The sequence below is a fragment of the Saccopteryx bilineata genome, chromosome 6 (genome assembly GCF_036850765.1).
Source record: "Saccopteryx bilineata isolate mSacBil1 chromosome 6, mSacBil1_pri_phased_curated, whole genome shotgun sequence".
Taxonomy (NCBI): domain Eukaryota; kingdom Metazoa; phylum Chordata; class Mammalia; order Chiroptera; family Emballonuridae; genus Saccopteryx; species Saccopteryx bilineata.
The window spans coordinates 17,473,207-17,491,667 of record NC_089495.1 but is presented as its reverse complement, the minus strand read 5'-3'; the positions used below and the strand labels follow the sequence as shown (position 1 = coordinate 17,491,667).

Sequence of the window (18,461 nt, the reverse complement as noted above, 5' to 3'; positions counted from 1 at the left end):
CTGTGCTTCCTTTGTCCTTCCCTGGAGGTGCCCCGGGGTCCAATGTGTGGTGGGAAATCAGGAGCAACAGCCCCACTCTGGTACATACTTACCTTCAGAAAACAGTCGAATTAAAAATAACTGACGCATCCAGCCCTGAAGGTGGAGCTATTTCCAGACTCCGCGGCACCAGCGTCGGGTCCTCCAGCGTTTCCGGAGAGGGCTGGGTGGGGGCGGCGGCAGGATGCAGACCTCCCCGGTGGACTGGCTGTTCCAGCGGCGCTCGGGTCACAGAAGAACCCGGCTCGGTTCCGTTCAGGACTTGGGTGGAGGAGGGCAGTCACAGACCCAGTCTCATTGTGTTGTTGTCAGGACAGATGAGGTCATGCGGGTAAAGCGCTTGGCACACGTACTGAGTCATGTCAACAAAGATGAGCTATTTTTATTCACAATACTGGACCCAGTGGAGATAAATCACAAGAAAACAGCCAGTTTTTCAGGATTTTTTTTTTTTTACTTAATTTTTAAAAAAGATTATATTGATTGATTTTAGAGAGAGGAGAAGAGGGGGGGGGGGTGGAAGAGCAGGAAGTATCAGCTCATAGTTGTTTCACGTATGGGCCTTGACCAGGCAAGCCCGGGGTTTTGAACCAGCAACCTCAGTGTTCCAGGTCATCACTCTACCGGTGGCTTTTTTACGTGATTTTTTAAAACTGCGGTTATAATTGACATGGGTCGTTATTTTAGATGCAGGTACACATTACATAATGATTTGAGATTTGTATACACTGCAAAATGATAACCACAATAAATCTAGTTAACACCTGTCACCTCACAGTTACAAACATTTTTTTCTAATGATGGGAAGTTTTAAGATCTACTCTCTTAGCAACTTTCAAAAATGTAATACAGGATTAACTGTAGTCCCCAGGCCAGGGGTCCCCAAACTTTTTACACAGGGGGCCAGTTCACTGTCTCTCAGACCGTTGGAGGGCCGGACTATAAAAAAAACTATGAACAAATTCCTATGCACACTGCACATATCTTATTTTAAAGTAAAAAAAAACAAAACGGGAACAAATACAATATTTAAAATAAAGAACAAGTAAATTTAAATCAACAAACTGACCAATATTTCAATGGGAACTATGCTCCTCTCACTGACCACCAATGAAAGAGGTGCCCCTTCCAGAAGTGCCGCGGGGGCCGGATAAATGGCCTCGGGGCCGCATGTGGCCCGCGGGCCGTAGTTTGGGGACCCCTGCCCCAGGCCATACATTACTTTCCCAGAACTTATTTATTTTATAACAAGGAGTTTGTACCTTTGCACCCCTTCACCTGCTTTGCACACCAACCACTCCTGACTCTGGCGTCAACAACCTGTTCCCTGTAGCTATAAGCTTGGTCTCTTCGTTTTTTGTCTTTTGTAGATTCCACATAGAAGTGGAACCATATAGTATTTATTTTTCTCTCTCTGATTTATTACACTTAGTATACTGCCCTTGAAGTCCATCCACATTGTCACAAATGGCAAGATTCTGTTTTTGGGGTTTTTTGTGGCTGAGAGAGAATCATTCTGTTGTACGCCCACCACACAAAATGAGTGCAAATGTGGGTGAGGTCTAGGATTTAATGTGCAAAAACAAAAATGAGTGTTATCGTAGCATGATAATTTTTTGCCAAGAACTTAAATATGCTGTTGGTCAAATGAGTTTGTAAATATGATATATGTGTTTGCTCGCTTGTGATTTGTGTTGGGTGTGGGGGACGGGCTGTGGGCAGGCAGGGTCGTTGTAGCCTAGGGTTTAGTTTTAAGTCTGGGCTTTTCCCCACACCCTTGACTGATTGATTGTATGATCTGGGTGGTGCACTCTCATGAGAAATCCAATTATGCCTCGGATAAGTGACTTTGTATCAGAGACTTCCTTGTTTGTATATTGGATTAAGGGTTTTTGGTTCTCTACACTATAAAGTGGGACAGACCAGGAGCTGGCTCACACAGTTCCTGCTATCACGATTGCAGGGGCTTCCCTGATCCCTTGCCCTTCATGGGAAGAGCTGGTTTTCTGCTTTTCCCTTGTCTTCTTTTGTGGTTTGCCTGTCTTGGTGAGACACCAATAAACAGAATGGCCCACCATCCTCCTACTCCGCCATTTCTTTACCGTCTGCCCGAATCCAATGGGAACCTGCATGTGAATGGCCACGATGGCGGCTCCTGTCCTTACATATGCAAAATGTAAATAAATTGTTTTTCAAAAGTATGTCAGTGGAGGAAGTAAAACAAATAGGAATCAAGACTAAGCCATAAAATGGAAAACGTTATGGCTACTACAAGTATATAACTGTATAAAATGACCCATTATAAAAAACAGCAAAACTAAGATGTCAGAGCTTTGCCTCCAGTCTGGGCTCAGCTGCCTGAGCAGGAACACCCACCCCACGGGGCGGCTGCGTGTGGGTTGGGGAGCAGTCTCTGCCCTTGGGAATCCCCCCAGAGCTTCAGGTGTCCCCTTGCTCTGATCCAAACTGTGTTCCCTCTGCCCTGTCACGACGCTTTACATTGCTGACCCCCTTTTCCCCGAGGGATTGCTTGGGGTCCCACTGGTCTGGCCTGGACCCCACATTTTAGCAATGACTAGGTTAGACCCCCGAGGCTGAGGGGCTTTCTCAAACTTGCACAGCTTTTAGGAGAAGTAACCTAGACCTGAGTGAGCCTAATTCCTAGCATGCTCCTAAACTCTCAGGAAGAGTCTCTTTCTTTAGCTCTCTGATGTTTGTTCAGAGGATTTATTATCCAAGAAACAGTAGTATCTGCGGGCACCTTGAGAAAGCTGGCAAGACAGGAGGTTGGGAGGGTTCTTCTGCGCTGTGAATTCACAGTGCCAGAGAAAGGGGCCCAGCCCACGGCCCCTGCATTCACTAGTATAAGTTGTCCATAATACATTCAGTAGCTGTGTGCCAGCCATTTAGTAACCCACTGCTTGTCTCCCTAACAAGGGTGGTGGTGGCTTGCTCCATTGTCTCCTGTCACTCCTCTTCCAAGGCCTATTCTTCTCCAGTGTGGCCGTGAGCATTCAGCTAAGCAGAATTGGCTGGGGGGTTCTGTATTTCTTGTGACCCACGGAGCAGTGCTGATGGGCTTATTCTACACAGTAAGATTAGAATTGCCAAAAACGCAGTGTGAGCTCTTCACATCAATAACCCCCATACCTCAGAATCACGTGGCTGCCAGTTTTGAAAGATGACCTTGTGAGAATTCCATTGACAGCAATGCTTTACTTATCTCTGTGAGCCTCTCTGCAGGGTGAGTGTACATCCCCTAAGTCGACTTTTCCCATCCCTGTGAACTGCCTGACTGTGGGTGAGTCACTCGATCTCTGTGATATGAGGAATCCAACCAGTCGGCCTCTGAAGTACCTTCCAGTTCCACAGTGATTACTGGCTCGTGTACGTCATTCACTTAGATGACGTGGGGGCCAAGGAGTAAGAGCCTTTGGGCCAGATATTCAGCTCAGTTTCACTCACTGAATTCTGTTCTGTTCTGCTCACAGTCACCTATAAGAGCTATCTGCAGAGCAGAATGCCACACAGAAGGCTCTGGGTAATACAGACACACATAAGACATGGTCTGTTCTTGGGAAGAGATGATTTTACTAGAGAATTATAATAGGGAGTTGAAAAGGTCACATGGCACAAAGCAGCAGCCAGATAGATGATAGATAGGTAGATAGATAGATAGATGTCCAAGACTTGTGATAAAGACATTGAGTGCAGAGTGTAAGAAGCTTAGGTCTGTGTGTACCGCCCCCCCCCCACACACACACACACATAGCACCTACCATTTGGGAGTGCTCATGCTGTGTCAGCGTCCTTCTAGGACCTTGTACAGTTACTAATTTAATTATCATCACAGCCCTATACAGTAGGGGCCATTATTATCTCCGGGTCTCGGATGAGGAAATGGAGCACAATAAGATTAAGTAATTTGTTAGTAATGGTCACAGAACCAGTCGGGTGTAGAGACAAGAATCAGGGAAATCGGACTCCTGAATACATGCTCTTAACCACTGGTTTACAAATGCCACTGGGCGGAGAAGCTTCCCTGAGCACAAGACTCGGAAGAATAGGCAGATATAGGCCAAGAGGAAAGAAGGGAGGCTTTTAGAGGGAAAGAGGGAGCTGGGGGTGGGGGGGGGGGGGGGGAACTGAGCCAACGTGTCCAGGGCGGAGGAGTTGCAGGAAGAGCAGGGCCTGCGATGGAGGAGTTGGGAGAGCATCGGAGCTCCGAGTCCCAGGCACAGAGGGGCACAGTCAATTCTGTGCGTGCTGGGAGCTGCGCATATTGTAAAGCTGTAGGCAATGGCAGAATGGTGTTTGGAAAAAGTACATGTGACACTTTTGTAGAACATCTGAAGGGGATAGAGGAGATTTCTGGAAGAATCGGTTTGCCAGCTGACAGAGTGTCAGGATTGGCACAGAGATGGAGAGTCCATGAGGATGTCAAGATTTGGCCTGGGTGCAGGGGAGCTGTGACTCCATTAGAAGACACAGGGGAACCCTGAGCGGGGACCGGCTGAGGGCAGGCTGCCGGGATCCGGGAGCCTGGGAGGCCGGGGGAGGCTGCAGGGAGCCCGCAAGGCCTGGGCCGGCACCGCGTGCGAGGGGGCAGAGCAGCTGTGAGAACAGCCATGCCGCACTTCTGATTCTTCTTTACGCTCCAACTGGCAGCATTTTCATTAATCAGAGCAAAAGAATAGACTGGATTTTTTTTAATGGGGTGACATCAGTAAATCAGGATACATATATTCAAAGATAACAAGTCCAGGTTATCTTGTCGTTCAATTATGTTGCATACCCATCACCCAAAGTCAGATTGTCCTCTGTCACCTTCTATCTACTTTTCTTTGTGCCCCTCCCCCTCCCCCCTTCCCTCTCCCTCTCCCCCCTCCCCTCCCTAACCACCACACTCTTATCATAAATGTCTCTTGGTCTCACTTTTATGTCCCATCTACGTATGGAATAATGCAGTTCCTGGTTTTTTCTGATTTACTTATTTCGCTTCGTATCATGTTATCAAGATCCCACCATTTTGCTGTAAATGTTCCGATGTCATCATTTCTTATGGCTGAGTAGTATTCCATAGTGTATATGTGCCACATCTTCTTTATCCAGTCATCTATTGACGGGCTTTTTGGTTGTTTCCATGTCCTGGCCACTGTGAACAATGCTGCAATGAACATGGGGCTGCATGTGTCTTTACGTATCAATGTTTCTGAGTTTTGGGGGTATATACCCAGTAGAGGGATTGCTGGGTCATAAGGTAGTTCTATTTTCAGTTTTTTGAGGAACCACCATACTTTCTTCCATAATGGTTGTACTACTTTACATTCCCACCAACAGTGTATGAGGGTTCCTTTTTCTCCACAGCCTCTCCAACATTTGCTATTACCTGTCTTGTTGATAATAGCTAATCTAACAGGTGTGAGGTGGTATCTCATTGCCGTTTTGATTTGCATTTCTCTAATAACTAAAGAAGATGAGCATCTTTGCATATATCTGTTGGTCATTTGTATTTCTTCCTGGGAGAAGTGTCTGTTCATGTCCTCTTCCCATTTTTTTATTGGATTGTTTATTTGTTTGTTGTTGAGTTTTATGAGTTCTTTGTATATTTTGGATATTAGGCCCTTATCTGAGCAGGTGTTTAAAAATATCATTTTCCATTTAGTTGGCTGTCTATTTATCTTGTTATCAGTTTCTCTTGCTGAGCAAAAACTTCTTATAGACTGGATTTTTTAGACCTCCAGAGGAATTCCTGCTGGTCCTGCCTTTGGAATCCACATATCGTGGCAACACGACAGAAAACTCACCGTCAGATTTTTAAAGGACAGGTGAGCTCTATAATTACATGTTTACAGAGCACTTGTTCTGTCGTTGTGTGGGTGGTTTAACTTGTTTTGATTTTATTATAGTTTTTATTATAAAATAATACATGCTCATTTAATTAAGAACATTAAAAACTATAGATATATAAAAAGAATAAAGAACTCACTGAATATCCCAAGATATACTGTCGACATTGTAGCGTAGAATTTTCTGGTTTTATTTTTATTATACATATGTAAAAAAAATGTATCAAAATATATAAACTCTTTAATGATTTATTTTTCCAAGTGCATCGTGGGTGTTATCCTATGTTATGACTGTAATACCATAGTATGTTTAAGTAACTTTTTACTGTTGGAATCTTAGATCGCTTCCAGCCCCCACCACCCTCCCCTTTTTTTACTGTCACCGTCATGGCTGCAGTAAACATCTAGATAGCAACGAGTTGTTCCCGCGAGTGGAGTTGTTGGGGCCACAGGCACACACATCTTAAGGCCTTTATTCTAGGGCGCCTGATGGGATTTTCTGCTTGGCTAATCTCCTGTTTATCAGGCCTGGTTTGGATAATAATGTCAAAGGGATACCCGCATCTCAATTTCGTAGACTCCAGGAAATCTCTGAAGGAGGAGAGTCACTTTTCCTTTGTAAAGAACCCAGATGGCAAGAGAGGCAACCAGAACGAATGAATGACGTCAGCAGGACGGGCGAAGTGGAGTGAGGAGAGAAGGGAAGACTTCGTCTAGCACGTGGTCAGGCCTATGGTTCACGTCAAGGACAGGAGCTGCGGAAAGGAAAGAGGTGTTGGTGGGGTTGGAGGGCCAGCACCTACGTGAGAGAGTTAAAATGCCCAGTATGACTTCTTTTTAAATAATACAGAAGACTCGGGTGCAAGTCATTGTTGTAGAGAAGACCTGAGTCACACGTAACTGGATAGAAATGTTATGGTTATACTGCCAGGGTTTTGAATAGATCCTTAGATACTTCTCAAACATGGAGAGAGATAGATAGATAGAGAGAGAGAGAGAGATTTCAGCTTGATTTCTGATGATGAAACCGTATTCACTTTGAAGTGTCTCCGTTTGCATATTTGCTTCTCATACATATTTCTTTTCATCTTTTTTTAAAAATTATAAACCGCCCTGGCCGGTTGGCTCAGCGGTAGAGCGTCGGCCTAGCGTGCGGAGGACCAGGGTTCGATTCCCGGCCAGGGCACACAGGAGAAGCACCCATTTGCTTCTCCACCCCTCCGCCGCGCTTTCCTCTCTGTCTCTCTCTTCCCCTCCCGCAGCCAAGGCTCCATTGGAGCAAAGATGGCCCGGGCGCTGGGGATGGCTCTGTGGCCTCTGCCCCAGGCGCTAGAGTGGCTCTGGTCGCAATATGGCGATGCCCAGGATGGGCAGAGCATCGCCCCCTGGTGGGCAGAGCACCGCCCCTGGTGGGCGTGCCGGGTGGATCCCGGTCGGGCGCATGCGGGAGTCTGTCTGACTGTCTCTCCCTGTTTCCAGCTTCAGAAAAATGAAAAAAAAAAAAAAAATTATAAACCGTGGAGCTTTGATATGTGGAGCTGTCTGTTACCAGGACTTGCACTCTGCTCACATGGCTCCGTTCCCAGCAGATTCGGGAGCGATTATGTTTGACACATTCTTAAAAGGAGGCTTAGTGTAAACACGGACGCTGTACGGACACGCAGATACGACGAATCTTTATCTCCTTTGCTGCTCGCCACAGCTCCCTGCGTGGGGGAGAGGCTCAATAATTCATACGTGTGAAATGAATGTTGAATAAGGAGGGTATTGGATGACATGCTTTTACTTTACTCCTGACCTCTGTTACGCCAATGGAGGGGTCCGTTTCCAAGGCAGAATGTCTGGGATGATAGCGTTAGGTGGCCCTGGGAAGTTATTTACACAGACCTTCAACTTCTCCTGTGGTTCCAACACTTAGGAAAGTTACCTAACCTCAGTTTGCTCACCTGTAATATGGGGTTAATAACCGTATCACAGAGCTGTTAAGAGGAGGAAATCAGACAAAATATGCCTAGCACACATTAAGTTTTAGTTTTCAGTGGTTTCATCATCATCATCTCATGGGCTTGAGAAAGAAGAGTGTATACACAGGGAACTTTCATTTATATAGCAAATACTTAATAGATAGTTGTGTTCTTGCTCTGTTTCCTTCCATTACTCCCTGAATGGTTTACTGTCCTTCACTTATTTATTTTGGTCTATTGTCCATTTCAACAGAAAATGAGGTATCCTGAATAATACCGAGCTAATATAATCCGATCTCCCATGTTATTGTTTTGTGTGTGTGACCACGTTGAACAGGATCTGCAAGCTGGTAAGGGGCACCGGTTCTCAGTCAAAATTCCTTTGGTCCACTTCATTTTGCAGGAAGGAAATCCATACCCTTTGCATTCACATCCGTAATCTGAGTGTCTATGTGGTGCTAGAAGCTCTACCTTTATCACTGGCGGCCTCCGGACAAGATATTTCTCCGAATTTCAGTGTCCTCCTTGGCAAAGGGGGGAAACAAGGACCTATATCCTCCTGTCCTTTTGAGAATGAAGAGAATCCTTACAGTAACAATATGTAAAATGTGTGGAGCACTTACTCTGGGCACCAAGTGCTAGGCCTTGAACTCTCTACCGAGCTTGGTGCAATGCCCAGCATTCTGATGCTAGCCAATATTGCCCTTGTTACTACAAGCTGAGGAGGGAGGTGCAGCCAGACCCTGGAAGGTGTGAGCTCTAGCTCAGCAGTCTGACGGTCATGATGGAGCTGGGATTTGAGTCCCATCCGAGTGGCTCCCAAGTCCCTGACCTTACGCCTTACATGACCACCGACTGTTACCACAGGTCCTTTGCCCACCTGTGGTCTGAAGGCTCTTAGTTATTCACAGAACCTGCCTTTTGTCTCTCCCTCCCCTGGGATCTTCCCTTGGAATGCTGCCTCCTGGCTTGTGCACGTGAGAGCCCTTCCCTTCTCCCAGGACTGCCAGTCCTGAAGCTCCTCCTGGCTCACCGCCTGGGGATCCCCATGGTGCTTGTGGAGGGGAACTTGAGAGCAGGGAGCTCTTCAGACATCATTGGGTCCCTCCCTCTCTGTTCCAGAACCTCCCCTAATTTGCACTAAGTATTTATGGGACCAATGACTAATTATTTTGTAACAGGGCTTACCTCCTGCCCCTGGCTGTGGGACAGGAGCATGGACCCCACCATCGTCACCTAGTCACTGCCGCAGGTGAGATGCACAGTGGTCCCTCACTCTGGGAGCTGCCAGCCCCTCCTCTGGGCCTTCCCATGAGACAGGCCCCCTTCAGAAGAGACTCTGCTGGGCCACATGCAGGAAGCTTCAGTCCTCTGCTGATGGGAATGGACCCTGTGTTTGTAAGGGCCATGGGAACGCATTGGAAGAGCCACACACATGTGCATATGCACACACGCGCATGCTCACATGCACACACAGTCCTAAATTTTGAACAAATGCTCCTTGAAACCTGGACTTGCCCATCGCCGCGCTCACCTTGGGCCAAGTCTGTAAGTGCTAGCTTGGAAGCAAAGGGCCTACGGGGAGCTGATGTGCTGGGATGTCCAGAGCTACGTCCAATCAATGTGAATTCTGGTTTTCTTCATTACACTTATTTGGGAACACTGTGTGGCAGTACCTTTTCGCTCCACTCAGAGCTCACATCCTCCACATCTTCCACCCCCGGGGATTGGCTAAGAGGTTACAAGAGAAGGAAAGGGCCTTTGGGTGAAGCATCTCCGTGCAGCACCCCGCTGGGCCCCACGAACCCTGTCTGTCCTGCGTGACTCTTCCCCGGAGCCCTGAGGTCCTACTGCAGCCCCCTGGGCAGCCTTCTGCCCGCACTGTGTGAGGCCAGTGGTAGAAATGGACACTTAAATCCAGGCATTTAGACTGTAATCCTGCTAAATAATGTGTTTCCTGTTTTATACTGTTTGCATATGAGAGGGGGTGGGAAATCCAGAGATGTTTTCTGAGCGTTTCCTTCCTCCCACCCCCGATCCTGCTGGAGAGACAGGACACGGGCTTCATGCTGGCGGCAGGGTTGTTCCCAAGGGCGAAATTCTCAGGTGCCCAGTTTCTGTCCTGGTACGAGTGGCATCATGGACTTTTTATCACCACAGTGCTAGCAAATGGCGGGCCCAGAGAAAGTGGCAAATACGCCTACTGATTACTTGCTGATTTTTGTACCCTGGTTTTGAGCTCTGCAAGGAAATATGGCCAAGACATTATGGTCTGCCTGGGAAGACCTCCACCTCTTTCTCCACTTCTCCACCTTTCCATTTCTTATCCGCTGAAGTCTTGCTCCATCTTCACACCTAAAATCGCTCTTTTGGTGGTTGCCTAAAACTTTCATTCTGCCCAATGAAGTGTGTGTGTGTGTGTGTGTGTGTGTGGTCACGGTCACCAATCCCTTTTAAAGGCATCTGCTGCTCTGAGCATCAGTTTCTTGAATATTTCTCCTGGATGATTCCCTTTCCTAATTCTTCTTTCTTTCCTGATGTTTTCTCTCTGTTCTAGCTACTTCTTCTCTTTCTTCTAGACCCACCCCCCCTAGTTTGGCTCTAGATTTTGTCCTCAGCCTTCTCTCCTCTTGTCTTGTTGCTTTTTCTTCTTGACTTTATTCATTCCTTAGCTTCCACTCTTACCTTTATATAAATGGCACCCCCACTATATACCTGGGCCTGTTTTTACCTCCTCTGTGCCAGGCCTGAATTTCTGACTGCCCACAGGACATCCACATTTAAATGACCCACGTTTGAGCACAAATCCAAAATCACCAATAGTGAATCTATTATTTTGCCTACCCTCAATCTCTTCTCTTCTCAACTATTCCATTTCAGGTAGTTAAAACCCCATTCCTTTCAACAGAAATACAAACTAAGTGGTCATGCTTGAGAGCTCTCCTTCTGCCTCTCATCCTACGTCTGTCATAAATTTTCCCCAAGAAAACGTTCCTTAAATCTGCTTCCGTGCCACTGCCTACACAGCCCGGCCAGCACTTGCTGAGCATCGCAGTGACGACCTCTCAGCCTCTCCTCTTCCTGCTGCCTCCCCGACTCCCATTCTCTGCACTGGTGTCCTGGCTAAGGTGGGCCCATCACTTCCCATCTCCAGAACACAGGGCGTCCCTGCTGCCTGGTGACTGAAATGTGCTCCCTGCTGGTTATTCTCAACCCTATGCTCCGGAACTCCCAACCCCCTTCCTCTGTCTCCTTCCACAGTGAGTGGCCTGAATTCCCGGTCATTAATGAGTGCCTCCTACCCAGCATGCTCTGGGGCCATGGCAATGTGCAGAGCAGCCCAGCCCAGGTTCACCCCAGCCCTTGTCATTGGTGTAGTAGTATTCATAATAGCTACTATTAATCTGCAATTATATGTAAAAAGATATAATTAGGATAATACAATGAACTAGGCATGCAGGGTATGAAGTACTTTATACGCATTTTCTTATCTAATACGTGAGTATTTGGTACATCCTTCATGGACTTGTCATTGACTCAGTGTTCATCAGCGGTGAGTCTCAGGGAAGTCACTTCTGATGAGACTGTTTCCTCATCAGCAATACTGGGAGCTGGATGCCTGCTTTTCAAGGTTCTTTCCAGGCCCAGCCCTTGGTTCAATTCAATTCAGCCTACTTGTTTCTAGGGAATCCTTACTGTCTACAGATATATTGCTCAGAGAATATAAAACATATATGGCACAGTCCCTGCCCTCAAAGTTTTCACCATCCATTGTAATAACAGGAAGCCAGGGTGCCCGAAGGGTAGAGAAAAAGGAGCCAACCACATCACTAGGAGAAAGCGGGCAGTTCCTGAGAGTGGATTCTAATTAGAAGGTTCCTGCAGGAGGAGAGATTTCCGTTCAATGGAAAGGAGGCAGTTGACCAAGTGGGAGTACGGAGGCACCTTTTGGCAGAACTGGTGAGAAAAGCAGCTATTCAGTGGTGAGCCAGAGCGGGCTGTGTTTCAGACCAACCAACCAGAAATTTTTCTGTGTGCTAAATTTAAAGGGTGACGACACTACATGCAACTGGAGAATCTTGACTATATCCGAAAAGTATGTGGATCTCCGAGGAGTGAAACTTTTGGGTATTTGGGATTCATCCTCAGGGTAAAGCCATTTATTTTGGCATCTGCACATGCTGAGCCATGGGGCGAGCATCTGTCCCAGAATGATACACCTGCTTCCTGACACAGTTAATGACAATGACAATCGGCTAATACTAGTGTTTAGTAGCAATAAATATTTACTTGTGTCTCTCCTCACTTCAAAATGGAACTGAAGGGGTTTGCAAATATATTCACAGGCAATACAGTAAACATGCAAGAAGTGAAACGAGAAGAAAAAAGTAGAAATACTAGGGTAAGGCAAAGGAGAAGTGTGTAGGCCTGCAGGCTCTAAGTAGACCAGAGGTGGACTGCATAATTGGGGCTCAGTGTCTTAGCAACTAATGCACTTTCTTCCTAAAGAAAAGTGATAGGCCCTGGCTGTTTGGCTCAGTGGTAGAGTGTCAGCCCAGCGTGTGGATGTCCTGGGTTCAATTCCTGGCCAGGACACACAGGAGAAGCACCCATCTGCTTCTCCACCCTTCCCCCCTCCTTCCTCTCTGTCTCTCTCTTCCCTTCCCGCAGCCAAGGCTCCTTTGGAGCAGAGTTGGCCCAGGTGCTGAGGACAGCTCCATGGCCTCTGTCTCAGGGGCTAGAATGGCTCTGGTTGCAACTGAGCAATGTTTCAGATTGGCAGAGCATTGCCCCCTGGTGGGCTTGCTGTGTGGATCCTAGTTGGGTGCATGCAGTAGCCTCTCTGCCTCCTGCTTCTTGCTTCAGAAAAAATACAAAAAAAGAAAAGTGGTGTTTTTTTTTATTTTTTTTAAATAGTAAACCTGTTTTTAGAACAATTTTCAATCTATAGAATTACTATATAGAGAATTCCTGAATACTTTGTGCCCACTTCCCCTATTATTGACATCTTACATTAGCATGGTCCATGTGATGCTATTAATGAACCAATATCGATACAATATTATTAATAAAGTTCATAGTTAATTTATTCTGACATCCCTTTAAAAATTTTTAAAACTGTTTTCAATTATAGTTGACATACAATATTATAGTATTTTTAGGTGTACAACATAGTGATCAGACATTTGTATAACTTACAAATTGATTCCCTCAATAAGTCTATTACCCATCTGGTTTGACCTAGTTTAATACCCTCTAGGTCCATCCTTGTCATCGCCATGGCAACATTCCATTCCTTTTTATGGCCTAATAATATTCCGTCGTCTATATGCACCACTTCTTCTTTATCCATTCATCTACCGATGGGCACGTAGGTTGCTTCCACATCGTGGCTATTGTAAATAATGCTGCAGTGAACGTAGGGTGCGTGGATGGTTTCGAATTAGTGTTTTGGATTTCTCTGGGTAAGTGGCAGAACTGGTCTCGTCATGCTTCTTTATATCCTTAGTTATAGGGCTTGCGTTCAGCTAGTCTTCAGGTGGTCCTCAATGGTGGTCGCTCTATAATTGAGTTGTAATTTCGATATGGTTGTGGGAGGAGGCAAGCTCAGTATTTATCTACTGTTCCATTTGACCGGAAAGTCTAAAAGAAAGTTTTTATTTTTACTTTATGTATGTGTTTTTACGTATGTTTTTATATCATTAAGTTTATTGGAGTAACATTCTTTAACAACAGTATATAACTTTCAGGTGTACAAGACTATAATAATTTGATATCTGTAAACTCTACTGCGTACTCACCACCCGAAGTCTGGTTTCCTTCGGTTACCATAGACTTGCCCCTTTATTCACTTCGCCCTTTCCTTCCCCTTTTCCCTCTGTTAGCCACCACTTTGTTGTCTGTGTCTATCCGTTTGCTTTTGTTCTTATTTTATTCTTTGTTTTATATTCCACATATGCATGACATCATAAGGTTTTCTCTTTTTGTCCTTTTCTATCTGACTTATTTCACTTAGCCTCTTGAGAGAATTATGCAAAGTTTTTATTGATAGTACAATACTGTAGCATCTTGAAGACTGCCAGCGTGTATTAGGAGACGTATGCTTCTCTGCCCACTAGATGATGCTGGGCTAATTCATGAATGTCGACTGCTGTTTCAATGAACTCACTGAAACAAACGCTGAAAGCAAAACACCTGCCCGGGGCTTTGGGCCGAGTTTCTGTGGCTGTGATTCTACTTACGGAAAACCCCGTTCGGAGGTCGAGGAGAATTTCCTCTCTTTAGAAACCATAATTGTCATTTTAAAATTTTCTTTTAGGAAAGGCTTCTCTCTCTTCCCCTTCCCCTAAAGACACTCGTATTAGCTGTGCCGTGCAGGGCATTTATAAGTGAGAACACGGGAGCAGAGCGGGATGGCCGCAAGGCCCCGGCTCAGTTGTGTGAGCTCGCGGGTGAACTGGCAGGTGTGACCTGGCTCTCCTCCTGTCGACAGTGTGAAGCAGACCGAGCGCTACGGCCAGCTGACCCTGGTCAACTCCACCGCGGCCGACACCGGCGAGTTCAGCTGCTGGGGCCAGCTCTGCACCGGCTACATCTGCAGGAAGGACGAGACCAAAACTGGCTCCACCTACATCTTTTTCACAGGTAAAAGGTTTGCTGCGTTAGTGGAATTCTGCAGACTCCCGACTGGCCCGTATCGAAGGTCCCCACTGTGTGCTGAGTATCAGATAATGACAATCAGAGCGCACTCTTTGCCAGGCTCTGGGCTCAGTGCTTTGCATCAATTGGTTCATGTAAGTTTCTCAACAGCCCTTCAGAGTAATGACTAATAACATTTCTATTTTTTCCCCCCAATTTGGAAAAGTTGATGTCTAGAGAGATTAAATAAGTCCTTAAGGTCATACTGCAAGTAATGGCTGTGAACCCAGGATTCGAACCCAGAACTGTCTGACCCCAGAGTTTGTACCTAATCTGTCCAACATGGTAGCCCCTGGACACCTGTAGCTAATTAACTTTAAATGGGAATTAATTAAAATTAAAATTTAAAACTCAAGTTTCTCAGCGGCACTTACCCTGTTTCAAGTGCTGGGTTGCCACAGGTGGCAAGTGGCTATCCCAGAGGACCTCTCTGTCGACCCAGAAAGCTCTCTTGGACAGCTGTGCTGTAGACTTTGAGTCGTCTGCTGTCGGAATCTGTGACGGCCTCCCTTCTGGACCCTGCGTAGTCATAGGACGCCTGGCGGAGGGCTCCTTGTGTGTGTTCTTCCGAGTGCTGGGAGCTGCAGTTGTGGGGGCAGGACTGCTGGAGGTGGTGGTTCCTGAGGCTCCAGTCCAGTCCCCGAGCCTCAGTGAGGCGCCTGCGGGGCAGGTCGGCGCGAACCCCGCTCCCCTATAGTGCTCAGTATGTTCCCATCTGGAGAAATAGGCAGCAGGGCGGGTGCCAGCTCCCTCCTCAGCCCCTCTCTACCCGAAGGCTGGGGGCAGACATTCTCCCAGAGGCTCAGAGGTCAGGAGCAGCTTGCAGGGGGCAGACATTCTCCCCCGAGGCTCAGAGGTCAGGAACAGCTTGCAGGAATCTCACCATGGCCACCTCCCCGGTCCTGCTGTCCTTGACGGCATTTCAAGTGCAGTCAGAATGCTTTCTTGGTGTCTGGGCTGGGGCCTTCAGGAGGCTGGCGTACTTCCTGAATCCATCTATCTTTCAGACCTGAGTGATTTATGACTCAGATGATGGTCTGCCCTGGCCACAAAAGACGCTTTAACAAAATCACATCTATAATCCCTTCCTGCCCAGAGAGCCCCTCTCCCGCGAGCAGATGCGCTAGCAGAGCACGCTGCGGTCCTGGGGGCCCATGGGCCTCCTTTCATGTCTACCATGGCCCCAGGAACAAAGTAGGGACTGCCTCACTATCTCTGCTTCAGAAATCATGGGGCCGATACTGAGACCCAAAGGGCGTGGTGACCCGTTCAATGTTTCATGACTTACGGAGGCAGAGTGAAGAGGCAACCCTGTTTTTCTGACCCAGGGTCCAGTGTTCTTACTGCCCTTGCCCATTTCTGAGTCATTGCCTGGTGGGCAGACAGACAGGCCCTGGCTAGCGTCACTGGTGTGGTTGGGGGAGTTGCTAACGGTTGTTCACAGGTGATCCCTCTGATCCTCGTACTGGGATGGGCCACGCAGAAAGGCCACGTGCCCGCAGTGTTAGACCACACAGGGAAGCAACAGTGTGGACAGGGAGCTAATTAACACTGAGAAGAGTCTGTTATTTGGGATGAGGACAGAAACCATTTCTCAGCTGGCAGAGTGAAGCTGTTCTGTCACAGCTCTGTTGTGTCCTCCCCAAACACTGGCTGTTAAACTCAGATCAGCACTGAAGACCCCCCTGGAGGAGGAGAATCCTATGAGGGCTACGGGCTCCCTTTGAGTTTGAAAGGCAGGTCTTCTTCCTCGATTTAAGGAAGCCCCTTTGTGAATCAAAGGAACGCCCCCAAAGCAATATTCATTTCAACATTCAAGAAACCTGGATCAAAAAGGGATGTGACCTGAGGTGTTGTATCCTTTTCTCATTCCTCAACACCAAGAGTCCAGTTGGGTTTTCAGGAGAGGGTTTAGCGACTTGTCTTTTCAGACCTGGGTGGGTGGACAAAACCCAGACGGGCTGTTAGGAGAGCTGAGCTCTCGGCTGCTGGCTCTGGGTTCCTTTGAAACATATGCTGCCCCGCTACCCACACAGGGAGACGTCTGGCGTGCATATGTTTGCACGCTTCCTACAGTTTGATGGCAAACACTGTGAAGCTTATTTTCAACTGTCGTTAATTTGTGCATTTTTTGTTAATTTGTGCAATTGTCACATATTGTATTTAATCATATCCAGAAGGCACTCTAGGGTGTTCCCCCCCCCCTTCTAATTTTTTATTGAAGTATAACAAAGAAAAATACACAAGTCATAACGATACAGCTCAATAAATCACCTTCAGGAAAACCTACACGTGTAATTACCACCAGAGAATGTTACTGGCAATTGGCCTTCCTCAGAGCAGTTGGGCTCCAATTTTCATATGTCGTAAAACCACATTAATGAGCACTTTTATGGAATTGGTTCTAACTTGGATTTTAGTTTATAGCCTATTAACTGTAATTTTTTTAGAAATCTAAATTTTCATGTGTTTAGTGTTCTTAAAGTAATATTTGTTATCGACTCAAGTAAATACAATATTTGCTGAGGGCATATGTCATCTATGAGTTTTAAAATGAACTTAAACATCGTTTTTGTGGTGTAGATGGAATGTACTGATTATACATGATTTTTTTTTCCTGTTTGTTAAAGCAACTGGTGTGGTCACTTCTTTCAAAGCATGTATCATAAGAAGTAAGACCACATTTTTGTGTCTGAAATTCCGATTGTTATCCTACTGCCTTTGCTCATTGCTTCAGTTTCCTCTCCAAAACCTTAAAACAAAAGTTGCTTTCTAAGCCCTACAATCATAATCCCTTAAATGTTTTTTTGCCAAAAAAAAGATACCTTTTATACCGTCTACTCTGGATTCTTTTCTTTACACATGGGGATGAGTCTTCCAAGGCCATACAGATTGTGGACACAGGACTGGTAGGCACAAGATGAAGGGGCTGGAATCACCCAGCCAGATAGAAAGCCCAGCAAAAACTAGGGTCCCACTGAGCCATGACCTACCTCTTTCGTGATCTCAGTACGATCCAGGTGAGAGGAAAGACTTCCCTGTGAGTTAACTTGCTGCCATTGCCAAAGAACTCTTGGCTTCTGAAGACATTTGATGATATGTCCAGAAATTCTGTCCCTAACCTAAATCACAATGAAGGGTAGTGAAGGAGAAAGCCAAGAATAATTGGTTGTTTCAGAAACATTGTAGGAAAAAAAACATGGGAAACAATTTAACAAATGTTGGGGTATAATCAAGTTAGAAGATTTCTCTTAATTACTATAATTTTCTCTTATAGTATAGAGAACAAAGGATTTAATGTGCATGCCAAAAACTAACAACAAAAAAAACCCAACTCAGACTCCTTTGTACTAAGGGAAGTATGGGTAAACCAGTCCTCATTTCTGCAAGATAAAAATATCATTTTTGAGAGTTTTAAAGAACACATACAGTGATTTCGGAGAAATGGGAGGAGCGTAAGAAACTGATCATTAGTCCCCAACCTTGTGGCAGCCAAGCTGTGCTCAGGCCGGAGATTAGCGGGTTCCTCACCTGCCTCTACTTGACTCTTTCCACTGACCTTGGCAGGAATGAGGTCCACTGGGCCCGGCCTTCCAAGGAGCTCTGCCATGCTGGGACTCGCCTCTGGACAGCAATTACTGAGCATCGATTATGGGGCTAATGTCTCCAGGGACGCAGCAGATTGTTTACAGGTTTTAAACCTGCTCCTACCATTACAGGCAGTCGGCTCCCCTGCTTCCTCAGGGCGGTGAGCCACGGGTCTGATTTGGACTTGGACCAAGACCTATTTTATTTCCTTTAAGGAAATGGGAAGTAACATTCTTTTCAAAGAGGAAAGTTATTTTAAAATAGCCTTTCCTATTCATAAGGGCTCAGTATGGAGTCTGTTGCTGGTCCCCTGGCATCTCCG

The 18,461-nt window shown here is 46.3% G+C and overlaps 1 protein-coding gene and 1 long non-coding RNA gene across 2 annotated transcripts in view; one reads left to right on the top strand and one right to left on the bottom strand.

Annotated features, from left to right (window-relative positions):
* Positions 1 to 18,461, top strand: part of PDGFRL (platelet derived growth factor receptor like) — a 39,409-nt gene that overhangs the window by 16,743 nt on the left and 4,205 nt on the right. Inside the window, exon 3 of the mRNA XM_066237220.1 lies at positions 14,346 to 14,497. Coding sequence (XP_066093317.1) covers positions 14,346 to 14,497 — 152 coding nt within the window. The remainder of the gene's footprint in view (positions 1 to 14,345; positions 14,498 to 18,461) is intronic.
* On the bottom strand, positions 13,044 to 18,265 carry LOC136309128 (uncharacterized). The gene is made up of 3 exons (XR_010726233.1): positions 18,111 to 18,265; positions 14,926 to 15,560; positions 13,044 to 13,495 (listed from the first exon to the last, which is right to left on the bottom strand). It is a non-coding gene; the product is annotated as an uncharacterized lncRNA (long non-coding RNA).